Genomic DNA, 14,890 nt, shown 5'->3' with positions numbered 1-14,890 from the left:
AGAAAGAAAGAAAGAAAGAAAGAAAGAAAGAAAGAAAGAAAGAAAGAAAGAAAGAAAGAAAGAAAGAAGAGAGCCGGTAGTAAATTTTTTTGAATCCAACCTTGGCCATTTTGAGATCTGTGGACTTCAGTTCCCAGAATTCCCTCACTAGCAGGGAGAATGGGGGGGCGGGTGGGAATTGCCTGCCTGGGGAATTCTGGGAGGTTGAAACCCACCCATCTTAAAAGTTGCCAAAGCTGAGAAAGGACACCAAAAGCTACAAAGCCCAAGTGGCAAAGATACAAAGCAAGCAAAACAGCTGAGAAAATAACATTGATAGGAAGCTGGGACCGGAGTTGTTTGTTTACTTCAGGCTCTGAATTGCAATGATAAAGTTCACAACCATCACAGTCTTGTGGGTTTGCTTTTGTGCAGTTTTAAGCTAAGTTAAACTCTGTATACATTATGGAAACGAGAGAATACACAATGAGGCCTTTTGTGGTGGTTTCTTTCTCTTTCTTTCTTTCTTTTTCTTTTTTTTAAAAAAAGACCTTTTATCAACATTGAATCCACATGTCTAGCTATGCAATTACCGCTGATATTTAATCCTCTTCTAGATATAGCAATACACCCACAGGAAATGGCATCCCATATGAAAGCCCAACCTCCATCCCACAATATTAGCAACACTGCATTTTTTGGGGGGTGGGGTGGGGGGGATGCCTTGAATCAGTCTTGGCTCCCGGAAATTACAGGTTGTCCTTGACTTTAGGACCCCCAAATTGACTGCAAAATTTCTGTTGCTAAGTGAGATCTTTGTGAAGTGAGCTTTACCCTGTTTTACCGCCTTTCTTGCCCCAGTTGTGAATCACGGCGGTTGTTAAGTGAGACCCTGGGACGTTGCAACCATCATAAATATGAATCAGTTGGCAAGTGTCTGAATTTTGATCAATTGACCATGGGGAGGCTGCAAGAGTCATCAGTGTGAAAAATGGCCCCTCAGCAAGGATGGGATTCAAATTTCTTAACCATCGGTTCTGTAGGCATGGCCTAATTTGTGGGTGTGGCTTGGTGGTCATGTGACTAAGCGTGGCTTGCTGACTGGGCGTGGCTTGGTGGTCATGCGACTGGCTGTGTGTGGCTTGTATGTAAATAATATAAATACTTATGTAGATATTGAATCTTTTATTTAAAAAAGAGCAGCTTTTAGCCAAAATCAGGCAAAGCAGGCAGGTAGATTGTGTTGCTCACAGAATCACAGATTCATTCAGAGATCTAGCTTTCTTCAATCTGCTGCCTGAGTTTGCCCTGAAAAATAGAAGCTTCAGTCCTAAGGAAGATTCAGCTCTGCTTTTAAGTTACTATTTCCGCCCACCCCCCAACCATCAGCTGTTCTGCTGTGCCAGGAGATTTAGATTAGCTAGAAAGCAGGAAGTTGTTGGATTTCTTCCTTTCTAGCTAATCTAAATCTCCTGGCACAGCAGAACAGCTGATGGTCGGGGGAAAAAAAAGGAAAAATAGTAACTTACCAAATGCAGGCAAGTTTGAAGGTGTGCATGCCAGGTAAAGAGTGAGTGGGCAGTGTGAGTCAGGCCAGCCAGTGGAACGATTTCCCAGTTCTCTGAACTGCACAGAATTGTAACAACAGGTTTTATAGAACCGGTTCGACCACGTAGAATCCCAGCCCTGCTCCTCAGTCACTTTTTTCAGTGCAGTTGTAACTTTGAACAGTTGCTAAATAAACTTGCTTGGAACATTCTCGCAAAACTGACCATCCTTTAGCCTTACTTATCTTCTTTTCCCAATCTTTTGCTGCTTCTTTCTTTAAAGATATTTCTTTCTTTCTCTCTCTCTCTTTCTTTCTCTTCAAAAGGAAAGATGCTTTTCTGGAAAATTGCACTTTGGAGTGGGAAAAAGATGAAATGAGGCATTGAAAAGCCGAGAATTTGTTCCAATAACAACAACAACAACTAAAAAGCCAAGAAACCATCTCCAGTTATGCTCTACCTATTTGGCAGCCCCAAATATGGTTGCTGGCCACTGGATTTTTGCTTTTCCTTCTTCTCAACAAGCAGCCAAGCTGCTTTTGTCGCATTGTGGGGAATTTATTGAATAAGCTGAAAAACCATAAGGGCTTTTTACTGGCCTGCACGGACATTTCTAAAACCCAGTTAAAACAAGGAGGTGAATATAGTCACATGCATATTTAAACATGCTAATTGGGATATTCATAACTTGAACAGTTGTTTTCATGATTGTAAACCTGCTGGCAATTTACAGGCTTCTAAAAATACATTTATCGAACCAGCTTACTCTAATCTGATGACCTCAAGTGGCCCCCAGACTTCAGCTCCCATTTCCCCCAATTAGGATAACTCTTGATATTGTAGTTCCAGGAGCTGGAAAGACACAGGGGCATAAGGATGCAAAACTTGAAAGACCTACACTGGCTAAATTAAAATGGGATTAAAGAGAAAGGAATGTCTGCATTTTGGACCAGCTTACCGTATAGGGAAGCATTCTGCATTTCTATTGCCGTTTAAAAAGGGCTCCATTCTCTCTTTGCTCGTCTGCAAACTACGATTTGCATGTCACACCATTTAAAATATTTAAATATATTATGGAAAGGTGTTCAATTATTTAGAAGATCATTAAAATGTGCGGTGGAACAAGGATGCCAAGCCAGGCGAACGATCATGGGTGGAAAAGGAACAGCAGAAAACTCTTCCTATTCATTAGGAAGATTATTCCCAGCATGAGAGTATCAACAACTCTGACATCCTCTCACTTCTCAGGATTTTCTGGCTGATTAATGGCTGAATGTGAGAGGCAGCTGCCTGGAAGGGGTAGGAAGCAGAGGGTCAACGCAAGGCCAAGGCTCATTCACATTGTGCCCGAGGCCCAGGAATGCTTATTAAACGAAACAGATCGATTTATAGAAAGGCAAAATATCTGGCACACCCATCAATAAGAAACCCTCTGCGCCTCTCCTGGGGGAGAAGGAAGGTGTCCTTGTAGGGTCTCCAGCACTATACAAAGGTTTGTTTGGATTGATACTTGTTTCTGGTAGAGGTGAATGTTTGCAAGTCAGGGTTGAAAGGAGGGGTGCTAGGTGCTCTTTGAGCTGGGAGTTTTTGTTGCAAAAGTTTAATAACCCAGCTAGGGAACATCATCAGTGCTAGAAGGAACTGAGGTTGGAGGGGAGGAGGAGGAGGAGGAGGAGGAGGAGGACTGTGGGGTCTTTGGTGCTCTCTAATATTGGTGTTTTCTTCCAGATGTTTCATAACCCAACTAGGGAACATCAGTGTTAGAAGGGGAGGAGGAGGAGGAGGAGGAAGAGGACGAGGAAGGCTCCTCTGGGGTTCTTGGTGCTCTCTAATATTGGTGTTTTCTTCCAGATGTTTCATAACCCAACTAGGGAACATCAGTGCTAGGAGGGAGGAGGCAGAGGAGGAGGAGGAGGAGGAGGAGGAGAAGAAGAAGAAGAAGAACTCCTCCTCTGGGGTCCTTGGTGCTTTCTAACTTTGGTTGGCAGATGTTTCATGACTCAACTAGATAACATCATCAGTGCACCATCTTACTTGTTGCCTTTGAAATAAGGCAGCTGTACAAGACTACCAAGATCCAATTTACCTATCACACAAAACCAGGCTTTCTGGAATGACCAAGTCACAATAGCGGAACTGTCCAGCAGCACTGAGATGAACCAAGCAAAATACATTGCGATTTAGCAAAACAGTGCGATACAGGTCTAAGGTTGGATTCAAACATGATACTAAACCATGGATTGCTTTGTTTATGGTTCATCAAGCAAGCCGCAGTGGCTGCCTCCATACCACACACTAAGCCAATACTACAATGTGATTCAGTACACTGGGTCAACGCTGGATTCACATATTGTGCTACACCATAAGCAGGGATGGGATTCTACCTGGTCGCACTGGTTCTATAGAACCAGTTGTTATGATCGTGCCATGTTATGATTGTGCCGCCCCCACCCACTCACTCCTTACCTGGCATGTGTGCCATCAAACTTGCCTGCATTGTGCCTTCGCCTAATTTTTGGTAAGCTGCTATTTTTCCTTTTTTGTCCCCTCATCACCAGCTGTTCTGACTATCAGCTGTATCATGAGATTTAGATTAGCTAGAAAGCAGGAAATGGTTTGATTTCTTGCTTTCTAGCTAATCTAAAAGCTGAGCTGATCCTTCCTAGCTTATATTTTTCGGTGCTGACTCAGGAAGCAGATAGCAGAATAGTAGATCTCTCAGTAAATCTGTGATTCTGTGAGCAACTCAATCTGCCTGCCTACTTTGCCTGATTTTGGGTAAAAGTTGCTCTTTTTTAATAAAAATTCAATATTTACATAAATATTTACAGTATTTACATACAAGCCATTCCCAGCCAGTCACGTGATCACCAAGCCACACCCACAAATTAGACTACGCCCACAGAACTGGTTAAGAAATTTGAATCCCACTCCTGACCATAAGTCATGAAAAACAATGTTTTGATCAAATCACCTTTTGATTAAGCCCTTTGTGTGAACCAGGACAAACTAAAGATTGTAAACTATTGGGGAAGTTCTTATCAGAGTTAGCAATGAACAAAAGTTGGTGGTTCCAGCTTTTCAGTTTTCTTCTCCTTTTTCTTAGTTATGAATTCTGGATTTCTTTAAATAAACCTCCATTTGAAATAGCAATCATATTGATGACCTAGATTTATTCAATAACTTCCCTGCAATGGGTTTAACTGCGCCCAACATATTTGCTTGCTGGCCGACATGAAAATATAATCTCATCCTATTTTCTGAGAGGCTTATTGCAATGAAATTGAATTGCAATGTCTATTTCACCGTTGGTGAATAATAAAAACCTTTATGAGGCTCATTTCCAAAGTCAGGGCTTTGACACGGGGAACAAGATGCTAAGGGCTGCCTTGTATGTCATCGCTGATCTCAGGAAGGGGAGGAAGTCGGAAGGTAGACCAATCAGGGCAGGCTCGTCTTCATAAACCTATTCCCAGAAATAGAACATTACGAACAAGAATCCAAATTCTACTTGAAAAAGAATGTTTGGTTAGGCTTTCTCACAATGGAAGATTGACAAGCAAACTTTTTTTTTGGCATCAGGCCAATCAATCAGAATAGAGCTGCAAGGGACCTTGGAGGTTTTATAGAATAGAACAGAATAGAATAGAATAGGATGGGATGGGGTGGGGTGGGGTGGGGTGGGGTGGGGTGGAATGGAATAGAATAGAATGGAATAGAATAGAATAGAATAGAATAGAATAGAATAGAATAGAATAGAATAGAATAGAATAGAATAGAATAGAATAATGGAATGAAGAATAGAGTAGAATAGAATGGAATCGAATGGAATGGAATGTAGCATAGCATAGCATAGCATAGCATAGCATAGCATAGCATAGCATAGAATAATGGAATGAAGAATAGAGTAGAATAGAATGGAATGTAGAATAGAATAGAATAGAATAGAATAGAATAGAATAGAATAGAATAGAATAGAATAGAATAGAATAGAATTCTTTATTGGCCAAGTGTGATTGGACACACAAGGAATTTGTCTTGGCGCAAATGCTCTCAGTGTACATAAAAGAAAAGATACATTCTTCAAGAGTCAAGAATCATAAGGGGCAACACTTAATGATAGTCATAGGGTACAAATAAGCAATCAAATCAAACTAGGAAACAGTCAATATATAAATCGTAAGGCTACAAGTGACAAAGTTACAGTCCTACAGTCCCAAGTGGGAGGGGATGGGTGATAAGGAGTGATGAGAGGATTAATGGTAATGCAGACTTAGTAAATAGTTGGACAGTGTTGAGGGAATTATTTGTTTAGCAGAGTGATGGCGTTCGGGGAGAAAACTGTCCTTGTGTCTAGTTGTTCTGGTGTGCAGGGCTCTATAGTGTCGTTTTGAGAGAAAGAGTTGAAACTGTGTATGTCCAGGATGTGAGGGGTCTGTAGATATTTCCACAGCCCTCTTTTTGACTCCTGCAGGATACAGGTCCTCCATGGAAGGCTGGTGGGTAGTACTTGTTTTTTCTAGTCTAACGCAGGAGACCTCCCATCCCAGGAGTGTCAATCTCAAGGCCAGTGCAAAGAGGAAAGATCCAGCCAGCCTACCCAGTGAAAAGGGAAATCAAGCCAGTGTAGCTTTGGCCCAGCCTACCTAATGCAAAGAGGAAACATGCCAGCAGTTTGGGGAGTGGCATCAAGCTGGCCACGCCCACCCAGTGGCCATGCCAGCCCACTCCCTCCCTCAAGATCAATGAAATTGAGTTTGACATCCCTGCCCCAGAGGTGGATATTCAGCAGGTTCTGACCAGTTCTGGAGAACCAGTAGAGGAAATTTTGAGTAGTTTGGAGAACTGGCAAATACCCACCTCTGACTGGCCCCGCCAACCCCCATCTCTTCTCCGCCTCCCATTGAGTCCCAGCTGATCGGCTGGGTCTTCTTTGGTCGCCCCGCACAGGAGAACAGATCTGGAAAGCAGGTTAGCGGGGTGGGGAGGGAATGGGGATTTTGCAGTATATCCTTTCCCTGCCACGCCCACCAAGCCACACCCACAGAACTGGTAGTAATTTTTTTTGAATCCCACCACTGCCCTGCCATATACTATTCCAGATAGGTGGCTGTCCAGTCTCTTCTTAAAAACCTCCAGTGATGAAGCACCCACAACTTCTGAAGGCAACTTCTGTTCCACTGGTTCATTGTCCTCACAGTTAGGAAGTCTCACGGTGATGTCAAAAGGAGAATAAGCAGGGGACTTCCAGACAGCCTGGTTAGCCAGAGTAGCTTGGCCAATTTGGGTTAATCACGAGAAACTCAGCTGAGTCAGACTCTGTTATAGGTAGTTTGCAAACTAGTTACAAGTATTCATTATTATTTAGTCTGCAAACTAGTTACAAGTATTCATTATTATTATTTTTTAGCCTACCTTGTTTCCTAGCTGGTCTACCTGATAAGGCCACGCACCGCTTTTGGTTTCATCAAGGAAGCCCAATCCGATGCATCGCGGCTGCTCATTCTCAAATCATGGTTTATGGTCTAAACTGGATAGGGGACCTGGCTGCAAGAAGGGAAGTAGGTCACTCTGTTTATGGATTGCAACCTGAAAAGGTCAACCTTCTGGAGCCTGGTGTCCTTCTAATGACATCTGAGCTAAAGGCTGGTAGTCAACACATTTGAAAGGCTGGCCTCCCAGTGTTGGTCTGCAAAGATCCCTTGACACCTTTCTGGGTGATGATCAGAACCCATAATACCCACCAGGGATATGAAACGTTTCTGCTTTGGAAATCGACTTGGTTGTGTTTACATATTCCATCTCATCTCCTTCAATGTGCAGCCATCCCTTTGATGCTTCAGAGGCCTCTAAAAGCTTGAATTGCATATTTGAAAGAAAAGTCAGCTGCTTTGCTAGGTAATGAGGTTAATATATACATCCTCAGCCTCTCTTGATCTCAAAGCCTGTTTTGGGGGTATGGGATATGTCCTTTTACCATGGCAGCAACGTCTGCAAGGGGTAGCTCCATTTCACAGCTTTGTATGGCTGTGAAAGTTGGACCATAAGGAAGGCTAAGTGTTAAAGAATGGAGGCCTTTGAACTCTGGTTCTGGAGGAGATGCCTGCAAGTCCCTTGGACTGCAAAGCCATCCAACCGGTCAGTCCGAGGGGAGATCAACCCTGACTGCTCTTTAGAAGTCCAGATCCTGAAGATGAAACTCAAAGACTTTGCCGACCTCATGAGAAGGAAGGACTCGCTGGAGAAGAGGGAACGACTGAGGGCAAGAGAAGAAGGGGACGGCAGAGAATGAGGTGGCTGGATGGAGTCACTGAAGCAGTCCATGTGAGCTTAAATGGACTCCAGAAGATGGTAGAGGACAAGAAGGCCTGGTGGAACATTGTCCATGGGGTCATGATGGGTCAGACACGACTTCACAACTAACAACAACCAAGAAACTTCCAGAGACTTTAAAAAGAAAGAAGAATTATGACTCAGAGAGGTGTCAATGGATTTCCGCAGACCAACATTCGTAGGCCAGCCTTTCAAATGTGTTGACTGACAGCTCAGATGGGAGTCTGTGATGTTAGGAGGACACCAGGCTTCAGAAGGTTGACTTTTAAGATGGCAATCCGTAACAGAGTAACCCAGTCGCCTTCTGGTGATTCCCACCAGCCTTAGAGCAGAAGATTTGAGAATTAGCATCTGCAACACATCTAATTGGGCTTCCTCAACTAAGCCCAAAGCTCTGATTTCCTATAAGCCAGAGATCCCCAACCTTTCTGACTTGGGGGGGCGGGGGGAGAGACAGTGAGGGGACAATTTTGTGCGTGCAACCTAATCCTGCACTTGTGCAAATGTAGCTTTGCACACTTGTCTTGCTGCTTGCGTGCCCAGTTCTAACGAACCAACAGCGGTCCATAGACCAAGAGTTTGGAACCCTACGGTGGATTCTCAAGCCATTTACGGTGTTTATCATAATTAATCAGATATTTTAATTCAGGTTTTAGAATGAAAGTGGGATTTTCCTCCCCCTTCGTCAGGGAGTCACTGTTCTCATTGCAACTTCAAATAGTTGTTAAACCAATAGTAAGTAGAGGATGACCTGTTCAGGTATCCATACCCCACAGCACTCAGTAGGTGGCAGCCTCTAGCTTATCTTACTTGGGCTAGGAAGCAAAACAAGATGAAGACTGATTGGTCCTTGGACGAGAGACCACAAAGAAATCTCTGGATTGTAAAGTAGGGCAAAAAACGTTTATATCAGGGCCCCCCCAAACTTGGCTACTTTAAGACTTGTGGAATTGGAAGTCCACAAGTCTTAAAATTGCCAAGTTTGGAGAGCTCTGCTTTATATTGGGACCAGGAAAACGACCCTCGTTAGGAGTTGAGCTTGATTTAACTAAGACTTGACAGTTTTTAAAGGTGGCAATACCTTAAACAAAATCTAATTCTCATGCTGGGAACAGCCAACTCCTGACAAATAACCTGCAAACAGCTGCCAGCGTTTTTATTTTATTTTATTTTTGCATCCGCTGGTCTGGCTTTTTTGTAGCTGGCCCTTCCACCTTTACAAACCCAGCTGGTCGCTACGACCTTTCCCAAGGTCAGCAAGGGCCGAGCCAGCGACCGCTGCCCCCCACCAAACGCCTCGGATCGCGCTCTTTTATCATCTCCGCGAGAAAGCGAGAGGAAGAAAAGATGGAGGGACGTTCCACCCGCTCGCAACCCCCGTTTCTCCTCCTTTTAAAGATAAATGGATGGAAACGACTCCGCGGATCGACATTCTGCAGTTTTGTAGCCTGGCCAAACCGACCGGCCAGCAGGCGCTGCTCAGGCTCCGCCCGCGCCCCGAGAGGCAGCGAAAGAACTCAAAAACGGCGGCTCTTAGCGGCGGCGATCCAGAGGGAGGAAAAAGCGCGCAAGTCTTCCAGCGGCTGTTTCCAAAGGCCGGGAAAGTCCTTATAGGATTCGCCCTCCCACTTGTAACTTAAATCAGAAACGTCTCTCTCTCTCTCTCCTTCTCTTTCTCTCTTCTTCTCTCCCTCTCTCCTTCTTTCTGACCCCCCTCTCTCTCCTCTCTGTCCCCCCTCTCCTTCTTCGCTCTCTCTCTCCTTCTCTCCTCTCTCCTTCTCTGTCTCCCCTCCTCTCCCCTCTCTCTCCCCTCCTCTACCTCTCTATCTCTTCTTCTCTCTCTCCCCTCTTTCTCCCTTCCCTCTCCTCTCTCTCCTTCTCTCTCCCCCTTCTCTCTCCTCTCTCTATCTCTCCTCTCTCCCCCTCTCTCTCCCTTCCTTCTCTGTCTCCCCTTCTGCCCCCCCACACCAATAGACCCGCCGGAGGGGACTTGCGGGTCCCCGGACCGTTTTGTTCTCCTGCTCCCGGGAAAAAGCTGAAGCTCGGTTCTGCTCCCCTGCCCTGCGATGCCCTCCGGGAGCACCTCCCGCCTCCTGTCCCGGGGATCGCGTGCTCGGCGCCCCGCGCAGGAGATGCGCCTTGCGCCTTCTGAGCCTGGCACGGCTTTCCAGGCGAGAGGTGGCGGAGAAAGAGGAGGCGCGGCTCCGGCTTCGGGTCCTGCCTGCCTTTCTCCTCCCCTCGCCCGAGCCGGCCGCGCCTCTTCCCTCCTTCCTCCCTCCCTCCCTCCCTCCTCCTCCTCCTCCTCTTCCTCCTCCCGTTTCTCTCCTCCCTCCCAGCCTCCCGACCGGCCGACAGCTCCACGGCTTTTCCCCTTCTCTGCCGCCACCGGCGCCGGCTCCTCCTCCTCCTCGCCTCCGAACAAGATGACAGCCGGGCGGCGGCGCTGGGGCCGGCGGTGGCGGCGCGGAGGCTCCTCGCTCCGGCTGGTGAGTCTGGGGCGCGGGGGGGGCGGAGGGTGCAAAGAGGTCCGCGGGAGAACCGGGGAGGCGGCTGCGGCCACCGCCCCGTGGAAGGGACCCCGGCCGGAAAGCTCCCGGAGATGGCCTTTGCGCCCCCGGGAGAGAAGCAGGCGTGGGGCTGAGCTGGGGTGGGGGAGTGGGGTCTTCCCTCGGGGCAGAGGGGAGCCGGTGGTCGCGGGCTGGCTTTGCTGCAGGCGGGGGGCACGGCTCCCCGGGGCCGGGCGAAGGGAAGGGAAGGGTTAAGGGCAGACCTGCGGAAAGAAAGGCACGCGGTGGCCGGAGTGGAGGGGGGAGGCCGGCAGGGAGGGCGAGAGCAGGAAGGTCACATGTCCGGCCCTTGGTCCTCCCCCTCCCCCTCCGCCGCTGCCGCTTTCCGGAAGGTGCGCAACTCGAGTGGCATTTGCTGTGCGGGGGCGGAGGGAGGAGGAAGAGGAGGAGGAGGAGGAGAAGAGGAGCAGAATGCAAAACGGGCGTCCTCCCCCCTCCCTTTCCCACCCCGCAGGCACATCTGTCCCCTCTTCCCGCCTGGCTCGGAGCCTCACTCCGTTGCCAAGTGGCTGCCCGAAAAGTTCAGGCTGGGTAGCGCCTCTTCTCAAGGACCTGGGATTCCCCGCGGGCGGGGTGGGCAACACGGTTGCGTGGACGCCGAGACCCGTGCACGCTTCTCGGCCGCGGTCCCCCGGGCTGGTCTTGGGATTCCCTTCGCTCCCCCCCCGGCTCCTCCATCTCGGCTCTCACCGGGGCAGCGGTCTCGGCGCCCCCATCCCCCCTCCAAAAACCCTCAAGCTCAGAGTCGCTGCCAGCCCGAGCGGAGCGCAGGAGGGAGAGCAGCGCCGAGCCTGGGAAAATGCCAGTCGAGACAAGTTCTCCTTTCTCTCCCAGGTGTGACTGCCGGCCTGAACGGCTGAGTTGGGAAAGGCAGAAGAAGGGGGGAAACGCCTTGTGGGGAGAGTTGAGGGTCTACTCCAACCGCCTTTCAAGAGAACCGGGGTCGGTCTAAATGCAAACCTCTTGCTTAGCTCGGCTTCCTCTCCAGAGAAAAGAGGCAGGCGTGCCAGGGTGCTGCCAGCAACATGTGGCCTGTCCTTCCCTTTTCCCTCTCCTCAAACAGGCCCTGGAATAGCAGAATAGTTGGGGCTCCCGCCGTCTGGAATTGGCGTTCTGATGCCCGTTTCTCTTTTCTTTGCAAATTCAGCGGGTACCGTTTGGTCCTGTGGGGTCCGGTGGGCTTTCTCTTCTCCTGGAGATGGGGTAGAGTGCCCCTCCCACCGGGGGGGGGGTCTTTCAGGAGAAGGAGGATTTTTGTAAAAGGAAGTAGAGATCAGGATGAAGGGAATTGGGCTGGACAGGTGTGGCAGCTGTGGGCAATTTGAGGTTTTAATCCATTTATGGGGCTGGCCTGGTCTTGCCGAGAGAAAATGTTTAGCTGCTATGGTTTGTTGCTGGTGTTAACACCCTCCTGGGAGCTTTGTGTATGTGTGCGGGGATTGAAGACCCTTGCAAAAGTGGGGAGCTTTCTGGGGTTCACCAAGGAATGAACCCCCCCTCACAGTATATCATGTTAGTTACTCCTTTTGTGTTCTGCTTGGCTATTTCCGGGATAGGTATTTCTAACAGGGCTTGCAGCTTGGTTGGCTTCTGGATAACTGAAGCTGAGAAGCCCTAGGAAAAGAAAAAACAAGATTTGGATTGTGGGATCTGGTTCTTGCCTGTTGAAGGGAAAATAAAATAATGGGAAGAGGTGGTGTATCCAGTTTTGTTATCACCATTATAAAAAAAGATGTTGAGACTCTAGAAAAAGGGCATAGAAGAGCAACCAGGGTGATTAGGGGACTGGAGACCAAAACATATGAAGAACGGTTACAGGAACTGGGCCTGGCTAGTCTAGTGAAGAGAAGGACCAGGGGAGACAAGATAGCAGGGTTTCAATATTTGAGAGGCTGCCACAGAGAGGAGGAGGGGGTCAAGCTATTTTCCAAAGCACCCAAAGGCCAGAGAAGGAATAATGGATGGAAACTGATCAAGGAGAGATTCAACCTGGAAATAAGGAGAAACTTTCTGACAGTGAGAACAATCAACCCATGGAACAGTTTGCCCTCGGAAGTTGTGGGAGCGTCATCACTTGAGACTTTCAAGAAGAGATTGGACTGCCATTTGTCAGAAATGGTGTAGCTCTCCTGCTTGGGGGGGGGTGGGTTGGACTAGATGATCCATAAGGTCCCTTCCAACTCTGATTATCTGTATCTAACTGTCACAGGTCAAAAGTGGGAAGGTTGAGAAAAGCCAAGCTTGAATTCACATTTGGGACAACTGGTTCCGGCCTGCATTGCTGTCCTTGACAGTTTTATGCCCAGAATAGAGGGAGGATGGTCACGATCTCCTTACTGACCCATGTTAACCCCGCTTTGGCTACCTTGGCTAGCAGAAAAACCAGGCCAGGATCTTTGAGGCTGAAGGCCAGCTGGTGCCCCAAGGCAGTTAGCCTGCCCCCTCCCCCGCCCCCATCCTTCAGATGCTAGGATGGTACCCCAGAGGCTGTTTCAACTGCTGGAGGGAATTTCTGCAGACAGACTTTGAAAAGGATAGCTTAAACTCCCAACAGGACATGCTGAGAATTTCAGAATTGTTTATTGCCGGAGTAAAATGCTTTTAAACACCTCTCCTTTTGATACTCCCAACAGGAGGGGAGGAGAGGGGAGACTAGTTGTCACTTCTGCCATCTGTAATGTGGCCACCATAGAGAAAAGATGTTGAGATTTTGTAAAAAGTGCAGAGAAAGAGCAACTGAGATCATTAAAAGCATGGAGATGAAAACCTATGGAGAACGGTTGCAAGAATTTGGTCGTGCTTTTTTTCCCCCAAAAGGCAACTGGACTTTCTGCTTTTTCCTTGAAGAGGTTTCGCTTCTCATCCCAGAAGCTTCTTCAGCTCTAACTGGATGGTGGGGAATGGAAGAATGTCTGCAAGGAGTATAAATCCGAGAGTCATTGAGGCTACTTGAAGGTTTGTGTCCTCAGGGTCATAGTGCAAATGGTTCCTGTGGTCTGAAAAACTTTCAACAGTTCCAAGAAGGCTCTACACCCATTTGCATCACTCAGGTGGCCCTGAGGACACAAACAAACCTCCAGGTGACCTTAATGGCCCTCTAAAAGGATGCAAATGACCAGCTGTCTGCAAGGAATATCAATCCTTCCATTCCCCACCATCCTGTCAGAGCTGAAGAAGCTCCTTGGATGAGACGCAAAACGTCTTCGGAAAAAAACCAGAAAGTCCAGTTGCCTCTTCAAAAAAAGCACCTTTGGGACAACCAGGATCTGGATGACTGAGAATCTCCAGAGACAGGATTTGGACCTGGCTAGTCTAAAGAAAAGAAGAATTAGGGGTGACATGATAGCAGCATTCCAGTATTTGAGAGGCTGCCCCAAAGAGGAGCGGGTCAAGCTCTTCTCCAAAGCACCAGAAGGCAAGACAAGAAGCCACGGATGGAAACTGATCAAGGAGAGAAGCAACCTAGAATTAAGGAGAAACATCCAAACAGTGAGGACCATCAACCAATGGAACAGCTTGCCACCAGAAGTTGTGGGTGCTTCATCCCTGGAGGTTTTTAAGAAAAGACTAGACAGTCACTTGTCTGAAATGGTATAGGTGCTTTTACCCTAGCATGGGGCTGGACTAGAAGACCTCCAAGGTCCCTTCCGGCTCTATTTTGATTCTGATTCTGGTTTCCTAGGTGTATAAAGGCAATTAGGAGTTGTGGATGAGACTCACATCAAGTGGCAAAGATGATTTTTGTTGAAGCAAGGCAGGGATTCAGTGGCAGGAAAGTATCTTGTGGAATGAGAGAGCCCCTTCACATTTTAGGCAAGAGGTGTGTGTTGCAAATGTACGGCTGTTTGTTATTATTTTGTAAAAGCTGTTCCTGCTCCAAGGGGTGAAACGGAATACCTAACTCCACCCTGACGCTCCTACAGCTTGTTCCGCGTGATAGTTGACAGCTAAGAGTCTGTTCATGCCCTTGTTTGTTTGTGTGTTTGCGTTTTTATCTTGCCTTTATTATTTTTATAAATAACTCAAGGTGGCAAACATGCATAATGCTCCTTCCTCCTCCTATTTTCCATATAGCAAGAAACCTGTGAGATAGGTTGGGCTCAGAGAGAGAGAGAGAGAGAGAGAGAGAGAGAGAGAGAGAGAGAGAGAGAGACTGACCCAAAGTCACCCGCCCAGCTTTCATAAAGGCGGGAACTATAACTCAGCATCTCTTGGTGATTGGCTCAAAGTCACCCAACCAGCTTTCTTGCCTAAGACAGGACTAGAACTCACTCCATCCTTGTGATCGTCCCAAAGTCGCCCAACAGCTTTTCAGAGGCAAAGCAGGACTAGAATTCACTGTCTCCTGGTGATTGTCTGAAAGCCACCCAGCCAGATTTCATGCCTAAGGCAGGACTCACAAAACCCCTGATTTCTAGCCTGCTGCCTCGACCACTAGACGAGACCAAACTGGCTCTCTCCACA

General features: G+C 47.7%; 1 protein-coding gene across 3 annotated transcripts in view; it reads left to right on the top strand.

Annotated features, from left to right (window-relative positions):
* The first annotated feature begins 9,910 nt into the window (after positions 1-9,910).
* Positions 9,911-14,890, top strand: part of MID2 (midline 2) — a 163,584-nt gene continuing 158,604 nt past the window's right edge. The window contains exon 1 of one of the 3 annotated variants that reach the window (XM_087941015.1): positions 9,911-10,345. In XM_087941015.1, the coding sequence (XP_087797141.1) occupies positions 9,926-10,345 (420 nt within the window). In that variant the 5' untranslated portion in view covers positions 9,911-9,925. The remainder of the gene's footprint in view (positions 10,346-14,890) is intronic. The other 2 variants (XM_026702980.2, XM_087941016.1) reach the window with 2 other exon arrangements.

Source organism: Pseudonaja textilis, chromosome 12, assembly GCF_049901715.1.
Source record: "Pseudonaja textilis isolate UNSWEBS1 chromosome 12, rPseTex1.2, whole genome shotgun sequence".
NCBI classification, from domain to species: domain Eukaryota; kingdom Metazoa; phylum Chordata; class Lepidosauria; order Squamata; family Elapidae; genus Pseudonaja; species Pseudonaja textilis.
Note: the sequence above shows the minus strand (reverse complement) of the source record. Positions and strands in the feature narration are given on the sequence as shown.